Source organism: Lepidochelys kempii, chromosome 1 (assembly GCF_965140285.1).
Source record: "Lepidochelys kempii isolate rLepKem1 chromosome 1, rLepKem1.hap1, whole genome shotgun sequence".
Classification (NCBI taxonomy): domain Eukaryota; kingdom Metazoa; phylum Chordata; order Testudines; family Cheloniidae; genus Lepidochelys; species Lepidochelys kempii.
The window spans coordinates 257,091,843-257,111,297 of record NC_136380.1 but is presented as its reverse complement, the minus strand read 5'-3'; the positions used below and the strand labels follow the sequence as shown (position 1 = coordinate 257,111,297).

Genomic DNA, 19,455 nt, shown 5'->3' with positions numbered 1-19,455 from the left:
ACAGGAACTGGAAATCTAAAAGGCAGGCCCTTCAGCTTAGTTGGGGAGAAGCCGCCAGAGGAGAAGATGTCTCCCACCAGTTGCTGGAGTTCGGACCTGACAGCAAACATTACAGTGCCCGAGACCCGGAGTGACTATCAGAGCTGCTGGTCGCTGGAGACACCGAGAAGTTGCCATTAGCTGTTTATCCTAGCGAGGCGAACGACGACACTGGGACCCAGGTACACCCCCCTGAACAGGAGTGTAGGAATTAGCCCAGGGGAGCCGAATATAGTTCGGCTGTGTTGCTGACTGACATCCGACTAACGTTTTGTGGCTGAATTTCCCTGCTGACCCAGCGGTGGACCACTTCACCACTGCTAGGGCCCTGAACTGGGACCCAGTGTAGTCAGGCAGGCCCAGGTCCTCCTGCCACCCCACTCTAGGCCAAGAGACCTGTGTTTGTTTGGTGGTCTGCCAGAGCCAGGAACCCCAACTGTGTGCTGCCCCACCTGGGGCTTATAGACATTACTGCTCTACCCCGCCGACTGGCAGAGACCCCAGGTCTGGAACTGCACCCTCCCAGAGGCCTTGTAGCGAGGGGGCATGGCCTCCCTCCCAGATGGGTGGAGGGACAACTGCGACTGCCTTACACCATTAATGTTGTCCTCAGGTTGTAGTAGGACAGCGTATTTGTGTACATTAATGAAATTGAATTTACATATCATTTTAAATGTCTATTGAAATTCTTGATGGGAACATCAAGTTTTCCCAGGTGAGGGAGTGTGTAACCCCCTCTTGAATGGATTGTTCCGAACATGTTACACTGAGTGCCTAGGGCAGTGGTCTCCAAAGTGGGCTGCGCAAGACCATCCCTGAGGGTGTGCGGCAGGAGGAGCGCTGCCGGCACGCCTGCGGCAGCTCTTCTACCTTTGGTTCTGCGGCGGCAGGAAGCGAGCGCCTGCGGCAGCTCTTCTATGTAGCAGCTCCTCCCTTCTTTTTTCTTCGGTGGCACGCCTGCGTCAATTTTTTTTTCTCCTGGGGGTGCGCAATCAAAAAAGTTTGGAGACCACTGGTCTAGGGGACTTGCCTCTACACTACAGCAGCAGTGGCAACAGAGGATCAGGATCCTATTCCCCAGACTGCCTAGAGTCCAGGGCAGAGATCGAACAAGCTGGAAGGTACTACAGAACCAATCAAAAGCCAAAACTCAGAGGCAAAGGGTTTGGTTATACTTCTGGCTTTTTGCTTGTGTTTGGAGCGTAGCAGGGAGAGTAGCATCACAGCCAGGAAGGACCCTTCTACCCTCCACATTCCCACCCATGGGAAGATTTGAAGACCTTTTGGAATTTCTAGGACAATGTCATCTCAGCAGAAATCAAAAACTCAGAAGACTTCAAGTTGCAGTCAGGCTACTGAAAGTCAGCCTAACTGCACACTTAAATCCAGATCAGAGAGGCACAATGACAATCTCCTTGGTGTGAATACAGTAGTTTGTAAAAACACCCTTGTTTATTTATTCTGATATTGTGTTTTAAGCGAGCCACTGATTCAGTGCTGCACCATCCATCAAAGACTGAGCCTGAACTCAGTTTTTGCCTCGGCAGATGCTAGCTGCTGGGAGAGGAAGTAGTGTGGTTTGCACTGGCTGTAAATGTTGGGTGGGCGGTAGAATTTATATATGACTAATTTTGTGTTTTGTTGGTTATTGTTTTATTACTCTGGGAACTGATATAGCTATTTTATTTTTGTGTATTCTGACTAATGCTCCTCTGTATGAGTTTGGGTGGTAAATATTTTCCCAAGGAACAGGCCCTCTGTGTTATATTGGAATTGGAAAAGGTTCAGAAAAGGACAACAAAAATTATGAGGAGTAAGGAATGGCTGCCATATGAGGAGAGATTAATAAGACCGGGACATTTCAGCTTGGAAAAGAGACAAACAAGGGGGGATATGTTTGAGGTCTATAAAATCATGACTGGAGTAGAGAAAGTAAATAAGGAAGTGTTATTTACTCCTTTCAGTAACACAATAACTAGGGGTTGCCAAATGAAATTAATAGGCAGCAGGTTTAAAACAAACAAAAGGAAGTATTTTTTCACACAACACGCAGTCAACCTGTGGAACTCCTTGCCAGAGGATGTTGTGAAGGCCAAGACTATAACAGGGTTAAAAAAGGAACTAGATAAATTCATGGAGGATAGGTCCATCAATGGCTACTAGCCAGGATGGTTTCCCTAGCCTCTGTTTGTCAAAAGCTGGGAATGGGCGACAAGGAATGGATCACTTGATGATTACCTGTTCTGTTCATTCCCTCTGGGACACCTGGCATTGGCCACTGTCGGAAGACAGGATACTGGGCTAGATGGACCTTTGGTCTGACCCAGTATGGCCGTTCTTATGTTCTCTGCACTAGGAGGGGTTTCCTTGGGTGGAGGCACAAGGTGCCTTTGTTGCTGAACCCAGGACCCATACCCACACCCCAGGGCTGGGTTACACTCACAACACCACCGTGAAGTAGGCCACTGCTATTACCCCCATTTTACTATGGGAAACTGAAGCACTGAGAGACTTACTGACTTTGCTAAGGTCACATAGGAAGTTTGTGGCAGGGAACTGAACCCAGATCTCCCAAGTCCTAGGCTGGTGCCAATTTTCATCTCCTAACAAGAGTTCCCTTTCTCTGTGCATATACACTTCTGCTTAGCCATAGATACGGGTGCATATTAAACAGTAATTGTTGATTGAATTTTATTATCAGGACATGTTCTGACCATGTCAATAAGGATTCCTTGAACCTGGGAGGGAATAAATCAGCACTTCAGTGTGCCTGCCAGTTGTCTGTCCTTCCCTGGCCAGCTCCCTCTATGGAGCTATATAGAAGGTTGGTAAGTCTCCCAAACTGTAAACACAGCGCTGTTCTTCCCTCCCCCCCTCCCCCCGGATTTCTCCAAACACACAGTTATTTGAATGTAGGGATACAGACAGTTAGTTAATGATTAGGGGAGGGAACATTATCAGACAGGATCAGACCCTGGGTCTATCTAGACCAGAGTCCTGTCTCAGACGCTTCAGAGCCCTGAAATATGCAGATGTGGGATAATCTGCCCCTGACAGTAGGTCTCACCCTGGCCTCTCATACTTAGAAATTGTTTTGAGCCCTGAAGCATCAGGTTTTGTATTATTTGACAAATGGTTACCTGGGGGCTATGTGAGACATTCTGGGTACCACCTTGCAACATTCAAGCAGTTCAGTGCTATAATGTTATATCCCCCTTGGTTTTTTCCTGGTTCTGGAGAGTGAGGAGGGGAACACATGGCATTTGGACCCAGAGGAACTAAAAGCTCTCGAGGAGACTTCTCCATGAGACTGTGTGATTTTCTAAAAGAGAATCACCTGCTTTTATCAGAGAAGAAAATAAGAATATTAAAAAAGAAATATAAAATCTCATCCCAGATCCGCAGTGGAAAGGAAATACTTTTGTAATCAGTAACCAGTTCTACAGGACAGCTGGGACTTCCCCTGTTGCCCATCCTGGGGGGATGAATAGAGGTGCAGAGAATGGGTCACTACAGACAGACGTGGTCCATCTCGGCGCCGCCAAGAGTGTGGTTCTGAAATCTACAGCTTGAAATTTTGACTCTGCCTCTCGGGTCCTTGGGACAGCAGCTCTGTGACAGGCTCCTGGCACTGCACTCCAGCAGTGTCCTTTCTGCCACAATGGGATATGTGCCAACCCAATAGGAAAAGCAGAAATTATTCCATCAGTGGCAGCCACAATAGCACCTGACCCAAAATAGCTTCCCAGAAAGAGAGAGGCAGATTAGGTTAAACTAGCCTGAAAGAGAGCGAAACTCCAGCTGACAATTGACAGGTGTCTGTCTGTGAGGAGGGATTATAAACCGCAGGAGTGAGCTCGCTAGCAGCACTCTGAGGCAGGGCATTCGGCTGCTAACAACCTCATCTCCGCTTTTTTTTTTTCAAGCACCAACAAATTATGGGGCTCAGTGATGACGAATGGAACCATGTCCTGGGCATCTGGGCGAAGGTGGAACCAGACCTCTCGGCCCATGGACAGGAAGTTATAATCAGGTAGGCATGAAACTGGTGATGGAAGCGTGCGAGAGAGCATGGCTCAAGCGCTTGGTGCATTGGACTTTAGGAATAATATGCTTTTGAGCATCCTTTAGAGGTGTACAGGTGAGAAAGTAAAGAGGGTGTTGTGACTCATTAGCCCTGGGGCTTTAGTTTTCTCTAGCATTTTTATGAACTGACTTCTTTCTTTATTGATCATTTCTAGGGCAGTGGGTTTCCCATCACTATGGTTTCTGGGTCAAAAGCATTAACTTTTTAAGGTTACCCTCCCCCCGGCTCCCCCCCCAAAAAAGGTCTTGGGTTTTGTTACTCCCTTTGCCCTGATCAGCTAGCCCACTAATGAAGTTGAACTCCAGGTCCCCACTGTCAGAAGCAAAATGTTGGAGTGAGGTGGGTGTCCCTCCCGGGCCTTCCAATTCTCTGCAGTTAGTCCCTCCGGAGGTAGGGAGGGGAAACAGCATGGGAGGATACAAAAAAAGGGGTCAGGGGAAGAGATGAGAGAAAAATTGCATGTGACCAATTTTTATGGAATCTGTGATTTCATCAAATTTGCTGTGATTACCTGTGATTTCCCCCCACCAAATTCCCCCCCGCCTAATCATTTCTTTCTGTTTCCTCTTCGGTAGTCCTCTTCCAGCCTGCCACAACCTCAGGACAAACCATCTAGAAAGGTGGGAGGTAGGACCCAAGCTCTTTTTCCAAAGCCCAGCTTGAGTCTGGTCTGAGATGGGGCACTTTCCCACCCCACCCTCCTCCACTGGAGTGTGTGATTCTGAGGTTAGGGTGGGAATTCTCCCCAGGCCAAGCTCTAGGGAGGCCCCACAACACTGAGTTTTTGAGCATCTGGGGATGGAGCAGTGAGTAGCATTTCAATGACCTTGAGGTCCCCCTCCAGTGGGATGGACATGTTGGGTTTTGATTCCCCTGGGTGCCGTGTTTCAAGTCACATACACCATGAGCTTTAACAGTAAATTGAGATCCCCTTTACGTATCAGTTCTGCCTGTCCAGTTCCAGAGGTCACCAATCCCCATAGGAACATGCTAAAAAATGATGCACATAAACATGTTCTTGGTTAAGTTGCTTTGAGTGCTTTACTTGTGTTATGGTAAGGTCATCTTAACTAAAAGTGGCGCCAATGACGTTGTCGATATTTTAAGAAGGGACTGCTACCAGATTTCTCCCTTAGCCGGTGCTAAATCCCATATACCAGAGGTATGGCGTATACTTGCCAGGGGAGGACGTGGGGCAGATGACTGGAGAATCTATCGGTCTGCTTCCCCTCTTTGAATGAGAATGTTTTCTTTTAAGCATAGCTAAGGAGGGGAGCAACATTGCTTGGCAAATCCATACTCAGCGCCCTTCACTGGAAAGGTCTATACTCTGCTCTTGAAAAATATCCTGAGTGTAGTATTCTTGTATGACAATTTTTGGTTCTGGTAGCAGCCACAGTATGTTAGACGCTTTCCAAACAGAAAAGAAGGAATTGTCCTTGTTCCAAAGAGCTCACAACCGAAAAGACAGACAGAGGGAGGGTAGGGGAAATGAATACAGCATAAACAATAAGAAAAGCCAGCCATGGTGGTGTATAGCCACATCTTGGCAATACAGTGTTTTAATAACATAATGGGGAAGAAGTGCAAGGGGTGTTTGTTTTTTGCATAACATACATAGATTATCCCTCACTACCCCAAGACCTAATCAGCCAGCTGGTTTCTTGTAGGATCAAGAGGGATTTGAATACAGGGAGGCCTTGCAGACGTCTGTTGGCATAGTAGTGTGTTCAGCTTGTGCTAAGGGAAAGAGCTTGTAGGTAGATATCATCCCCTGGGAATATTTTTGGAAAATATTTGACACTTGATGCAGCTGGATGCATTTCAAGCAAAACAAAAATTGCTCGTCAGAGGTATTTTTAGGAGTCCAAAAGATATATCATCTTTGGCAGGCATAATTTAGCCATAGCCAGGCAGAGGGTGAAGGGAGATCCATCAGAAGCATAGAACAATCATAACTTTTCTTCCAATTTAGCAGTGGCATTTTAACAAGGCTAATTGGTCCTGATAGGCTCCTTACATTGCACTGGGTGGAGAGTGTGTCTGCAACAAATTGCTTCGCTTATAAACTACAATAGCATATAGTTCAAATGATACTAAATGAAGCAATTTGTTGCATGTCCTTCCCTAAGAGATACCTCTGTGCCAGTCATTTCTTTCTGAAACCAACCAGGTCGTGAGGAGGAAACAAACAAGAAGGAAAAGACCCATCTTGATACATGTAGTACCTGATAAAGGACAAAATTGACACAGAAATCCTTTGTTCTGGTAACACTGGTGCCTTCTTAAATGAAAGCCCTTTAAAGAATGGTCACCCACATAAAGAATCTTTTTGCTACAAGGCTGTTCCTATTATCCATATACTCGGGGTGTTTGTCAATTTAATCTAATATAATGATGTCGTAAGACTGAGAATCTGGCACGAGACTGAATGGCCCATAGAAGCAGAATTCCCTTCTTACTGCCCTCTAAGGGGTCTCTAGTTAAAGGTGGAGGGACTGACATACCTGCTACTGGCCAATAGCATCATTCCACATGGCAGTGAAACCTGGTGGCCATCACGTTGTGAAAGATGGTTTGGTGGTGAAGGCACTGGACTCAAGAGATGTGGGTTCAATTTCTGGCTGTTCCACAGACTCTTCGGGCAAGTCATGTAACCTCTCTGTGCCTCTTTTCCCCATGTATAAAATAAGGATACCAATAATTTTTTGCCTTTTCTTTATTTGCCTTGTTTATTTGGAGTGTATGATCTTCAGACCAGGGACGGCCTCTTTGCCTGTGTCTGTACAGTACCTAGCTCAATGGAGCCTGATCTTGGTGCTACTGTGACACAAATGATACATACTTATTACGTACGATATGAATAAATAATAGCAATGTGAGCCAGTATTCCCCTTTCATTGTCACTGTAGAGCGTGGGGCAAAAGTGATGTTTCCTTCAGGACTGGCTGCCTGCGGTATCTGTCTCCAACCCCCAGTAAATTCAGCAGGGGAGGAATGGTGACAGGTCTGGTTTTTAACCACCTTCCCACCGTCTCCATTTCAGGAAACAGAGCTCCTGTTTGTAGCTTTGGATGGTGTGGGAAACTTGCCGGCCCTGGGATGGCTGCAGACCTTGTGCTCCTCCAGCTCTTGTTACCCAGTTGCTCCCCATTCTCTAACAGTGCACAGTGGCAGAACCGTGCTGTCAGGTATCAGGCTTAGCTGATGGATGAGTGAGAGAAGCGGTAGGAATTAACACACACTCTCTGCCATGGTGTTGGGAGTGCTGACTGCTGTCTGCACACACACAGGACTCTGGCACAGCATCTACACCTCTCTGTTGGAAGGCTTTTGGTAGCACCTTTGACCATTCTATTTAAGTGCTGTACATGGCTCCCCTGGGTGGGAGGGAGGGGAGAGAGAGATGTCTAATATTGTTCCCTCCTGGTCAATTTAAGAGCAGCGCTGATGGGCTCAGATGGGAACTCAGAATTTAATGGCTGTAATGCCTCATGAAGCAGAGCTTGAAGAAGCAGCCAAGGCATTAAATTGTGTGAATCCTCAGAGCTCCATGGCAGGTGAGGGAAGAAGGGTTTTCTCAGACAAATGTCAGTCACTCCTTCGTGTCCTGGCTGGCCCTGTACTCCTACCCTGATCCTAATACGCTGGTACAATCCCAGGTGACTGGTGCCAAAGGGCTAAACAGCTGTGAAAAACAAGTAAGATGGGCACCTGCTCTGTGACATCATTTGAAAATGTTAAGTGCACTGCCTGCCTGCCTCTCATGAAGAGAGATGGAGAAGGCTGGGATCGGTCATCTTAGAAAGGAGACAAATATGAGGGAACAGGATTAAATGTTAAAAAATGATGCTTGGTCCAGGGGAGGAGCTTCTGTTCTCCCTGTCTCATAACACAAGAACAAGGGGATGTGCAATGAAATGTAAAACCATCAAATTCAAAGTGGATAGAAGGAAATACTTTTCCACACAATGTGTAATTAGACTGTGGAACTCACTGCCACAGGATGTTGTTGAGGCTAAGAACTTAGCAAAATTCCAAAAAGGATTAGGTATTTATGTGGACAACAAGAATAGCCTGAGTTGTCATAGTTATTACTGAAAACTTGGAAAGGATCTAAAACTTCTTACTTCAAGGCACAGGTGCTGGAATTAGGAGTACCGGGGGTGCTGCCGCACCCACTAGCTTGAAGTGGTTTCCATCATATCAGGGTTTACAGTTTGGTTCAATGGCGCTCAGTGCCCCCACTATACAAACTGTTCCAGTGCCCCTGCTTCAAGTGTCAGACTAATCTCAAACAATTGAAGGCCAGGATGAGACTTTCATGGGAGGCAAATCCCACATCTGCTTTCTTATGAGGTTCTTATACCTTCCTGTGAAGTATCTGGTTCTGGCCACTGTCTAAGGGTATGCCTACACTGCAATCGGCGGTGTGATTGCAGTGTGCATAGGGATACCCAATCTCTAGCTAGCTTGGATACCAGAGCAGCAAAGCCACAGTTGCAAGCCTACCAAGAACCCTGGTTAATTACTTGGATGGCTAGCCCATGCTGATGTCTGTTCTGCCTCAGCTTCACTGCTCCAGTAAACAGTCCAGCTAGATTAAAGCTAGCCTGGGTTTGTCTACTCGAGCTGCAATCATACTGCAGTGTAGAGATCGGTTTGATGCTGAAGTAGATGGACATGGGGTTTGATCAAGTCTGGCAATTCCTGTTTTTTTCCCCATCCCACCTTTGCACCTCATGGGTTCCCTGCCTCTGTTCACAGACTCTTTCAGCTTCACCCCGAGACCCAGGAACGCTTTGCCAAGTTCAAAACCCTGACAACGATCGATGCGCTGAAGAGCTCAGAAGAAGTGAAGAAGCACGGTACCACCGTCCTTACCGCCCTGGGCAGGATCCTGAAGCAGAAGAACAATCATGAACAGGAGCTGAAGCCACTGGCAGAGAGCCATGCCACCAAGCATAAAATCCCTGTCAACTACTTGGAGGTATGGGAATTGGAGAGGGTTTCTCGGGTGAGAGGGGTTGAGTGTGTGTAGAGAATGTGGGCTTGAGTGGGAGGACGGATTGCACCTCTGCTCACTGATATCTAGTTGGACCTGTATGAGCTCAGTGTGATGTAGGAGGCCACTGTAATATTGGAAGGCTCAGCTCCTGGGGTGTGAGTCCCCATGTTTACATTGCTCACACGCAACCCTTAACAATAACAAACCAGTGTGTGCAGCGGCAGCACCCGTGGAAACCAGATCATATTAGAACAGTGAGTGACAGCACCCAAGATACTTCTTTGTATTACAGCAGCATCTGGAGGCCACAGTGAAGATCGGAGATCTATTGTGCTAGGCACTATACAAACACAGAGGGAGAGTTTACAGTGTAAATGGACAAGGCAGACAAAGGATGGGAGGGGAAGTGACTTTCCCAGGATCACGAAACAGGTCACTGACAGATCCAGGGCTAGAACCCAGGTGTCTTCGAAGTCCCAGCCTAGTGCTTTATAGGCCACGATGCCTCTCAAATGGCTGAGGGAAGGACTACTGAATTCAGTCCTAGGACTTGCCTATGCAAACACTTAATTTGTGGCCAGCTGGAGTGTAAATCTATCTTGCAGTAGCTTACCACGCACTAAGTGCCTGTATGCACCCTGCTGCCATGCACCAAAAGCTCCCTGATGCACTTTGATCTACTCCCATTTCAAAGCGGGGTAGATCAAAGCGCACTAAAGAACTTTTAGTGTGCGGCACCTGGGTCCACATGGACACTCAGTGCACAGCAGGATTGTGCGGGGTAGATTTACACCCCTGCTTGCCACAAGCTAAGTGTTTGTGTAGACAACCCCTATCTGCAAATAATTATTTACTGAAAGGTCCCTACTGTGAGTGATGCTTACCTGTCCCTTTTCCTTTCCCTCCCCCCTCTCCTTCTTGACAGTTCATTTGTGAAATCATTGTCAAGGTCATTGCTGAGAAGCATCCCTCGGACTTTGGGGCCGATTCCCAGGCTGCGATGAAGAAGGCCCTGGAGCTGTTCCGAAATGATATGGCCAGCAAGTACAAGGAGTTCGGTTTCCATGGCTAGCGTGCACATCAGGCGACACCTCCATGGAGGCCCAGCAGTGCATCTTAGAATAGCTTCCTAAGCCCCGGTTTGGGTGCCTCTTAAGTGACCATCCAAAGAGTGAGGGGGCGCTTTTGATTAGAGCAGTGTTCAGTCTCTCACCAAAGAGAGGTGCTCACGGTGATATCTGGCTTCACCTAGAGGAGAAATCTGTTTTCTTAGCAAAATAATGTATTTGTTCATTACGGAATGACCTGAGACCTTCTCCCCTGAGCTCGGCCCCAAAGACCCCATCTCATAGCAGAGCCAGAGAGTAGGAGAATGTTTAAGAATAGATGTCTGAGAATGTGTGTGGGAAGGAGAAACTGGGCTTGAACTAAGAACTCTCCTGCCCGCTGCTAGAATTGACACCACAGCTGGCACTGAGGGACAGCCTTGGCCAAGGTCTCCAAAAGGAACTAGGAGTTTTAGGTGCCCAACCAGAGATGCCATAAATGGGCCTGATTGTCAGGAAGTGCTGAGCTCCTGCCCTCTGAAAATCAGGCCTCCATAAGGTGTCACAGTAACTAGTTTGGAAGAACTTAGCAGCCTCACCTGAGCCACCAAAGGAGTGAATGGGCTGTGGGGAGTGTCCCACCTCCCCCTAAGAGGGGGTGACAGTCTCTCAAGAGCAGGGATGAGACATGTTAGCAGGTTAGAGGGGAGCTCGTATTGCTACCAATGGTATTATGCCAATTCTGGGGATAAGCACAGCCCTTCAGCTTCTGGGGGCTGGCAAGTGTGTCACTAGTTGCTAAACTCTCATTAGCAAAAGCTCTCAAGAGAAAGTGTAGGACTCCCTTGATCCCCAGCAGCTGCTGCTACGCATTTGAATTTCCATCGCACTGGGTTGTGAATAGTGTGTTTCACAGTAAATAAATATGCTTAATGTACCGGAGTCTGTGTCTGCTTCTTACGTTTGAGAAGTGCCTAGGTGAGAAGCAGGGGAGGTGGGAAAAAGAGAGAGTAGCAAACACCCAACATTTCCTCTCTGTGACAATCACAGGCCATTGCCCCTGTGGTACCAGTCTACGTCTTGAGATGCACTTGGAGTCTGTATGCTTTAGTGGAAATCAAGCTGCCCTGTGGAGGAATAAAAGCCCCTTATATTTGTGTATGGGGGAGACACCCTCAGCTTTGTCATTGCTCAAATACCAGCACAGATTCACAGGCTTATCGGCCTTTAAAACTCCACCTCAGCTGAATTCTGGGTCCCTGACTGCGCTGTGTGGTTTCCTTGACCAAACTCTGTGGCCACTGCTGGGCTGGAGATTCTCCTTGGCCCAGCACGGGTTCTTCCTTTCACAGATGCTCAGCTGGTGCTACTTCTGCAGAGAACTGAAGGTGACACTGTACTCTACTTTCTAACGGCAGCACATTTCTTATGTAAACCGAAACATGGCAACAAAAGAAATGCAACTTCTAGCTCAAGAGGGTAATAGGGGGCTGCAGCTGGCAGGCAAGTGGTTAAAACCTGCAATGGAAGAAGGACAGGCCAGTGGTTAGCCTAAGACTTGGAAGATCCGAGTGCAATTCCCTGCTCTGCCACAGAATTCCTGTGTGTCCTTGGGCAAGTCGCTTAGTTTCGCTGTGTCTCGAGATAGTAGTATTTCCCTACCTCAGAGCTGTTCAAATATGCTGAAGATAGCGAGAGGCTCAGTATGATAGTAATAGGGGCTCTAAATACTTCAGAGCGCATTCCCTACTTCAGTGTGAGTGAAATCAGCAGTGACTAAGCCCCCAGTTTCCTTAAAATACAGAAGACTAGCTGAGGTGGTCCTGCTCCTTCTCCATTCAGCTCAGAGGTCCAAAAACCCTCTGCCACTCAGAGGAGAATAGGGGTAAAGTCCTTGATGGAACAGGGAGTATTTCTTACTTTGCTCCCTTTATAAATCCCCACCACTCCAGTTTTGGTCATGATCAGCATTCTCTGGGAACTCAACCTTTCAGAATCTGGCATTGTTAACTAGCTGGAAGGGTCACTGAACTCCCTCTTGCCACCTAGATGAGGTTACAGTCTACTTGGCCCTTGTCTCAGTCAGACCACTAGCAGCTTGCGCATTCTGGCTCAGGGTATAGCAGCTGCTGCAGGAAGAGCAGCATATTAAATATGGGCCTAGGATTGTCAGCTGAACACAACAGGATTCCCTGCCAGCGACAACAGCCGCTGCTTTTGGCTATAAAGCTAGGCTTGGTGGGGAGCTAAATTCTGCAGCTATGGCAGCTGCTTATGTCAGTCCAAGTGGGCCAGCAGCCATCTATGGCTATGTTCATTTAGGGCAGTGTAATGGAGGAGTGGGGCTTGCTGCTGGCTGTGTTGTGTCTGACTACTTGCTGCATACTCAGCATAAGCTGCAGTTCTATTGGGTGAGGTGAGTCTCTACCCTCCCCAGCCAAGCTAGTAGGGAACAATGCTAAGCTCGCCTCAGTCGTGTCCTATTGGTTTGGCAGAAAGCCAGTCACCCATTTGTCTGTAGTATGGTAGCATGGAAGCACCCCCAGCTGGTGAGCAGGGCTGTGTTGGGCTGGGCACTGTACAGATAAGACAGTCCCAGCCCCACAGTGTTCACTACTTAGGATTTTGGACAGGCTAAGGTGGTAGCTTTCGCTTTAAATCCTATCCAGCATGCCGATTGCTGGGCCTCACTCACCCACCACATGGCCAGTCCTCTTGCTTCGTGGATTTCCCCCTCCAGTAACTGGTAGCACTGGCGTGCACGTTAGTGACTAAATGCTGCGATGTTGATCACTGGCTCGTTGCAGGCGAGGATGGAGATGGTTAATTATGTTATAGGGCGAGAACAATAAAACACCTCTCGTGGGCACTGTACCCGGCTTTGTCCCACCAGGTGCAGCTGATGTGAGGAACAGTGCCTAGAACATCAGTCATTTCTTCAGCCCAAACACCCAAACCCTCATCCATTTGAGGATATTTGAACATGCTGAGACTGCCTGGGGTCTGGGCAATGTCCCAAGAGCACAGAGTCTGCACCATGGTTGTTGCTAGACTAAAGGGTGCCACCCCAGTGCTCTGTACCCAGTGCAAAGTGATGTAAAACGCTGCCAGCTCAGCATAGTTACAGGTTATGGTCACTTGCCTTGGACGTGGAGAATCCAGCCAGAGGCTATAGGGGACTGGCAGAGGGGTGCATGTGTCCGTCCTAGAAGTGACAAAGTAAATGGAAAGAGAAGTCCAGGTCAGACTTGTCTCACAAAGGCTTATAAATGTGTCTAGCCGAGCATGTGTGAGAAGAGAGAGCCATGCAGGCCCGTTTGTTAGCACATAAATTCACTCCCTGCCTCTGTGACCCTAATCATGGCAGGGTCCATCTCTCAGTCCTGTGACTTGCATATAATCCCTTTGCAAATGTCAGCAAAGGTGACTTTGTGGCTTTTTAAAGAGCTGTTTTATAGACGCTTGGCTGAGTTGCACCAAGGTCCTTCCCCAGCTTGGCTGCTCTCACTCCATAAAGATACAAGCAAAACAAGCATCTTCTGCCACCCCAGGAAGCACTGAAGCTGCCTTTTGTAGCAAACAGAGGCACCTCCCTGGTATGTCGTGCAGTCCAGGCTCTTGCATGTGTCCACAAGCACTACGGTGATTTCCAGCACAATAGCCATGCATTCAAACTACGGTGCATGTTCGGGTCATGGTGATCAGCCATAGCTGTGCCTCATCTCCCTCATCCAAATGATCCTGCTGCCTCAGCTCTTGCTGGGGCAAATGGAGATTTAGTAGCACCAAGTGTTGCACTAGTTGGTGATGGATTGTTTCCGAGACTGTTTGTTTTCCCCGGGAAGCGCAATACAAATATAGCATGCGGGGGCCCTGCTCTAATATTACAGCCTTGTTGTGGCCCGGTCACACACTGAATCAATTGAATAGTCTGGGCTGGAAGACCTCTTAGCTTCTAGTTCTGGTGTTTTCTCTATGCCTCCTTGTTTATCTGAACAGCAGCTCCGTGGGCTGACAGTGGTATTTGTTTGGAACTCCTAGTGCGAGAACGGGAACCTCATTTACTCTGTCCCTTTCTCATCTGCTCCACCCCCCGCCCCCTTCCAAATTCCACAGTAGATTCTCCCACAATCCCACCGTAGGCGTGGAAAATTACTGGTGTTGACATCATGCTAACGCAGTGTGTGGGGGGGGGGGGCTCTGCCTTGGGTCTACGTGAGAGCAGTCCCGTCCTGCAGGCTCTTGGTGAGCTCTTGGGTTATCGAGAGAGTAGCTGATATGTCAGAATGGTTCTGTCTCTTCTCACTCACCCCCTCCGCTGGATGAACATATACAGGAATAGTCAAGCTACTCAGAGGAAACCCTTTGGGGGATGCAGGATGTCACGTATTTACTGGGAGCGGGCAGAGAAGGGGGAAAACTAAATGGGACAGAAAGAGTGAAGGTAAAGCACAGCTGGAAAGAAAAGAAAACTGCAGAAATTGCTACCAATGGGCTATCAAGCCAGGTCTCTTCCCTTGGACAATAGCTAGTTCCATGAGCTTCAAAAAGTTGCTCATAATTTTTCACTGCTTTACAGTGGGCAGGAGGGGAGGAACATGTCCTGATCCCACTGATGATTCATTTATGATCTGTTGCAGGGAGCTATTGAGACCGTTTAGTATGGCTACTCTCACTTCAGCAGCTAGTCTTCTTATTACCCTTGTAAAAAAAATCTTATATGCTTTTTGTCTCTATATTGTCATGTGTCAGTAAGTTCCACAGGTTAATCATAGCACATCAAGTTTAAACTGCTCATCCTCACTTTTCTGCTCTTACATAATTCTTCTGTGTCCAACATCTCAGACCTACTCAACTTATTGTAAGCTCTTCTCCCGGCCCTTCCCTGGTCTATCAAAAAAGGCAGGCTTGACACCGGCTTGGTCTCCTTCCATTCTTGTCCCTATGACTTTTTCTATGCTCCCTCTGTAAATGAAATGACCTCCTAGTCCCAGTTCATGAAGCCACCAGATGCACATACATAGATTAAAAAAATCCTTAACATTGTTCCTCCTGTGGTTTTCCAGCACATTCTTCCTAGGTCTGTTTTAGATTGCTGTCTGTCTGTGCATCTTGTCTGGGATGGAGCACGTTATGAGTATTTAATTAATGATAAGGTATTCTGGTTTATTATCTATTTTGAATCCATTGTTTTTAAATCGGAGTACCCATCTGTTATTGAAGCATGACTTAGTAAATGGGCACACCTGCTTAGCCTTCTTCCTGCTATTCATTATATTATTGCTGTCTCATTTAGATCTAGGACGCTTCACTTCCTGCAGAGAACGACTTGGGCTGTAGTCCCATGTGCTCTTAAACAATTCCATCCCCGAGGTGGTCACCTTTAATTGGTAGATGAGACGTTTCCTGTATCCAGCTGTGCAGCTACTCCAGTGATCCGGTATAGCTAACCAGACAGATTACAGATGCTGTCTGTAGGTATATCTACACTTCAAGTTGTGTAATTTCCAGCTAAAGGAGATCGATTCATGCTAACTCTGATTGAGCTAGTGCATTAAAAATTAGTGAGGGGCTAGAGGCCCCAAAATCTGTAGGCGGCACATTCGCGACGCTAGGTATGTAATCAGGTGGCTGCCGTTACAGCGACATACTGAAAATAGTGTTAGCTCATCAGAGCTAGTGCAGGGATAACTCCTGGAGCTGGAAATGACACCTCCAGCTTGAAGTTTAGATTAGATGACAGAGTGTGGTTAAGAGCTTTGGGTTTAGTTTGGAAGAAAAGGCTCTGGAGACATACGCACTATTATCCTTAGAACTCTGTATAGTGGCTTAGTCTTCTCCTTCCCAAAGAAAAAGCCCTGGCCTGCAAAGAAAATGGCCACAGGTGCTGTGAACATCAGTGGCAGGCCAAAGCAGAACACTCCAAGCCCCTGGAGTCACTAAGCTAGAGATTTATATATACAAACAGAGAGAAGGGAGCAGCCTATCTTTTGAGGGCACAGCGGGTGCCAGCCATCTGGGGTACAATTAGGAATCACCTTTTCACTCAGATCCATTTGCTTTGCATTTAGCCTCCGCATAAGGTGCTATGGATTCTGGTGGGAGCTTTTAGGCTACCATCAGCCATGCCCCGAGCTATCAGTGCACAGCGTTCCTGCTGTCAGACTGAACTATACCTGCTGGGATTTGGACAAAAAGCCACTGGCTTGAGACGACTCAACATACTCCACTTGCAATGTAACAGAAAATGGAAACCAGGCCTTTGTGTGTTAACTTACCGAACCCCGAGTCCCCAGTAGTGGTCCCTTTTGTGGCAACGGCTGTGATCTCTTTAAAACACCAACACTTCAAATCACAGTTCCCAGCAGCAGGGGTAGAGAGTAAGGTATCAATGGGAGCAAGTAAAAAAAAATTGACATCCCTCCCCCACCCCCATGCTGGTATCCATCCTGGTTGGCAGTGGTTAGTAGACCCTGCCACTTGAGGGCATGACTTGGTCTCTGGCTTTAGTGTGTTATGGCTATGGGGAAGGGAGGCTGGATTTCCTGGAGAAATTGTGCTGTGATTTGTATGCCTGCGTCATTCTCCTTTATTTATCCCCAGGGAGAGGGAGATGGTCCTATCCCACTGACTAGATCTACATTCACAAAGACATCATGACTAAATCCACATGGCATGACTGCCAGACTGAACTCTGATTTAACAGCAGTGCACTCATTTTCAGATCAGCAGTTTGGCCTTACAGGTGAGCTTTAAACAGCATGGGGAGGGTGCATACATATGGTGGGGAACAGAAGGGTCTTGGACAGCCTGCTTTATAGGAGAACTAGCTTCAATTTTCACAACCTCTTATCTAACTCTGTATAGTGCTGTAGCAATATTATTAGTGTGAGCTATGCACGAGTGTAAGGAGTCCAGTAAAGGCAACAAAAGCAAGCTGCTCTCTCTCCTGGCACAATATATGTAACAACCAGGATATCATGGAGGCCCCGTAGGAGCTCCATAGATAAGGTTGTGTAGAGATTTCGGTTTAAAGCAGGACTAAAGTCCATTTGTTTTGAATTTCAGCTTAGGTGCTGATGCTCAGTTACTCAGTTCCTGCGGGTACAGAGGATAGGGCAGGAATGGGGGTAGGGAAGGAGAAAAGGGGCTTTGAGTTAGGTTTGTGCTCCCTGTGTTGTGGGATAGCCAACGGCCTGCCTGCTCTCCAATGCAAGCTAGAGCAGCCGCTGGAGTGTGATGGATTCTGGCCACCTCTCCTCTTGGCTCTGCCTTGCACAAAAAGCCACTGGCTTGAGACCACTCAACATGTTCCACTTGCAATGTAACAGAAAGGGGAAACCAGGCCTCTGTGTATTAACCTACTGCACCCCGAGTCCTTGATGGCAATGACTGTGATCTCTTTAAGTGCTCAGACTCCAAATCACCATTCTCAGCACCGAGTATAGAGAGTAAGATATCTGGAAGCAAGTCAAACAAATAACCCCATCTAATGCTACTGCCTCATCCACTCCACCTACATGTTTGCTGAGAGAAGATTCTCAGAGTGCTGTTTCCACTCTACCAATCGTTGTGTAACTGAGAATCAGTCCCTTAAGTCTCCAAATTATACACTGCTAAGCAGGAGACAACTGAGTTTTTTGGGTAAGCTGCCATTGCCTTCCGTGTTAGCTTCTGCCTTCGGCTTTTGATTGGTTCAGAGGAGCGCCGGCTGACCTTTCCCAGCTTCCTTTCTGAAGAAGTTGGCTCTCTGTTGCTTTCATAACTGGATAGGAAGGCTGAGGTCATGTGACTTTGCCCCTTAAACTACAGACAATTGTCTAGTATGAAATTGCCTTTTTACTGAGTAATGTGACTTCCAGCACAGCCAGGACTTATTGTAATTACATCACTAGTTTCTTTAGGGAGCCATTCTGAACCATTTCTTCTTAGCTTGAGGTAGAACCACGGCTGGGGGAAACAGACACCCACCCTTCCAGCCTGAGAGGAGGCTTAAGTGCTCAATGCTAAAATGCTCAGAGAATAGTTCTCTCACAGAGCCTGAGTTTGTGGTCACATATGGGTATCCCAGAGCATGGAATTCTAGCAAGAGTGCCTGGAAGAGATGTGTGGTGGAAACAAGCAGTGGTAAGAAAACAGAGGATTAAATAGTGCTTTCCCCTTGGTTGCTCTTAGCGGCTTGACAGCTGCACCATCTGGAGGGAGCGATGTTAAACAGACTTCCCTTCAGAATGTGTCCCAGTACAAAACTAAGGATTAGAGGAGTTGTCCTGCACACAAGACCTTAAAATGCCTAGGGTACTTTCAAACTGTTATATGCACGCTAGAGGTCCTGGCCATGACTGGTATCCTAATCAAACAGATTTTGTTGTCTATCAGGCTACATGAGCAATGGCTGGACCACATAATAGTTGCCTGCACAGTTAGTATCTATGCATAGCTGTGTGTCATAATGACAACAGTGCTTTGAGATCTCCAGAGTCATTCTTTCCCCACCCTCCATTTTTTGATCCTTTTCTTTGGAAGCAGCTATTGGTATGAAATTCTCCATTTCACCTCATGGGGATCACTGTGTCTGGTCTCATATTTTCCATTACACAGACTCTTTCATAACCTCCCATGAGACACCATCCTACTACGCAAATGAGAACTGCCCTCCCTTATCTCGCAAGGAGCAGCTTCTGTCAGAGGCCTTGTCATAGCTATAATTTGTTAAGCACAGACCATGTACTTGGGCACTGTACAAGACAAGAGATGACAAGTTTTCTGCTCCAAGTAGCTCATCTGCTGACCGAGTGGAACTGAGAGAGACCCATGCCTTGCCACCAGACCACTAAGCTAGAGGTGCTGAGACTGTAATCTCAGAGACTCCTCTTCACAGACGTCAGCACAGCCAAGGACATCACAGAGGCTTATGCTAATGACATCAGACCAACACAGTGGAAGTGCTGAGCAAGTGTTAGCTCAGAGGCTAGTCCATCAAACTTGAGATGCTGAGCCAAGAACTTCAAACTTTGCCTCAACAATAGCCCCGCAAGATAGCCTGACGTAGTCAATAACCTTACAGATGTCCAGGCCTTCATGTAAGGCCAGAAAAACTAACAATGTTGATCCAATGACCTTACAGAGGGCTGTCCCTTAACATAAGGCCAGCAAGTTAGAGGTACTGAACCAGTGAGCTCAGAGGCCTATGCCATGATGTTAATCCAATAAGGTATAGATGCTTAACTGGTAAATAACTCCACAGAGGCCTGTGTCTTCAAATAAGCCAGCAG

General features: G+C 47.3%; 2 protein-coding genes across 7 annotated transcripts in view; one reads left to right on the top strand and one right to left on the bottom strand.

The window, feature by feature from the left end:
* The window catches only part of LOC140903522 (apolipoprotein L6), a 59,184-nt gene that overhangs the window by 26,674 nt on the left and 13,055 nt on the right, over positions 1-19,455 (bottom strand). The gene's annotated exons all lie outside the window — the stretch shown is intronic.
* On the top strand, positions 14-11,117 carry MB (myoglobin). Of its 2 annotated transcripts, none has more exons than XM_073330202.1 (4): positions 14-221; positions 3,966-4,072; positions 8,894-9,116; positions 10,060-11,117. In XM_073330202.1, the coding sequence occupies exons 2-4, from the start codon at positions 3,978-3,980 to the stop codon at positions 10,204-10,206; spliced, it is 465 nt and encodes a 154-aa protein (XP_073186303.1). In that variant the 5' UTR covers positions 14-221; positions 3,966-3,977; the 3' UTR covers positions 10,207-11,117. The 2 variants fall into 2 exon arrangements, with proteins under 2 accessions (XP_073186303.1, XP_073186293.1); XM_073330192.1 differs by lacking the exon at positions 14-221 and adding an exon at positions 3,048-3,095.

Bases quoted from the DNA above. Each gene is read 5' to 3' on its own strand.
- MB (XM_073330192.1), top strand. From the start codon at position 3,066: ATGCAGATGTGGGATAATCTGCCCCTGACA. The intron at 4,073-8,893 runs GTAGGCATGAAA...CTCTGTTCACAG, and splicing joins GGACAGGAAGTTATAATCAG to ACTCTTTCAGCTTCACCCCG. The intron at 9,117-10,059 runs GTATGGGAATTG...CCTTCTTGACAG, and splicing joins TCCCTGTCAACTACTTGGAG to TTCATTTGTGAAATCATTGT.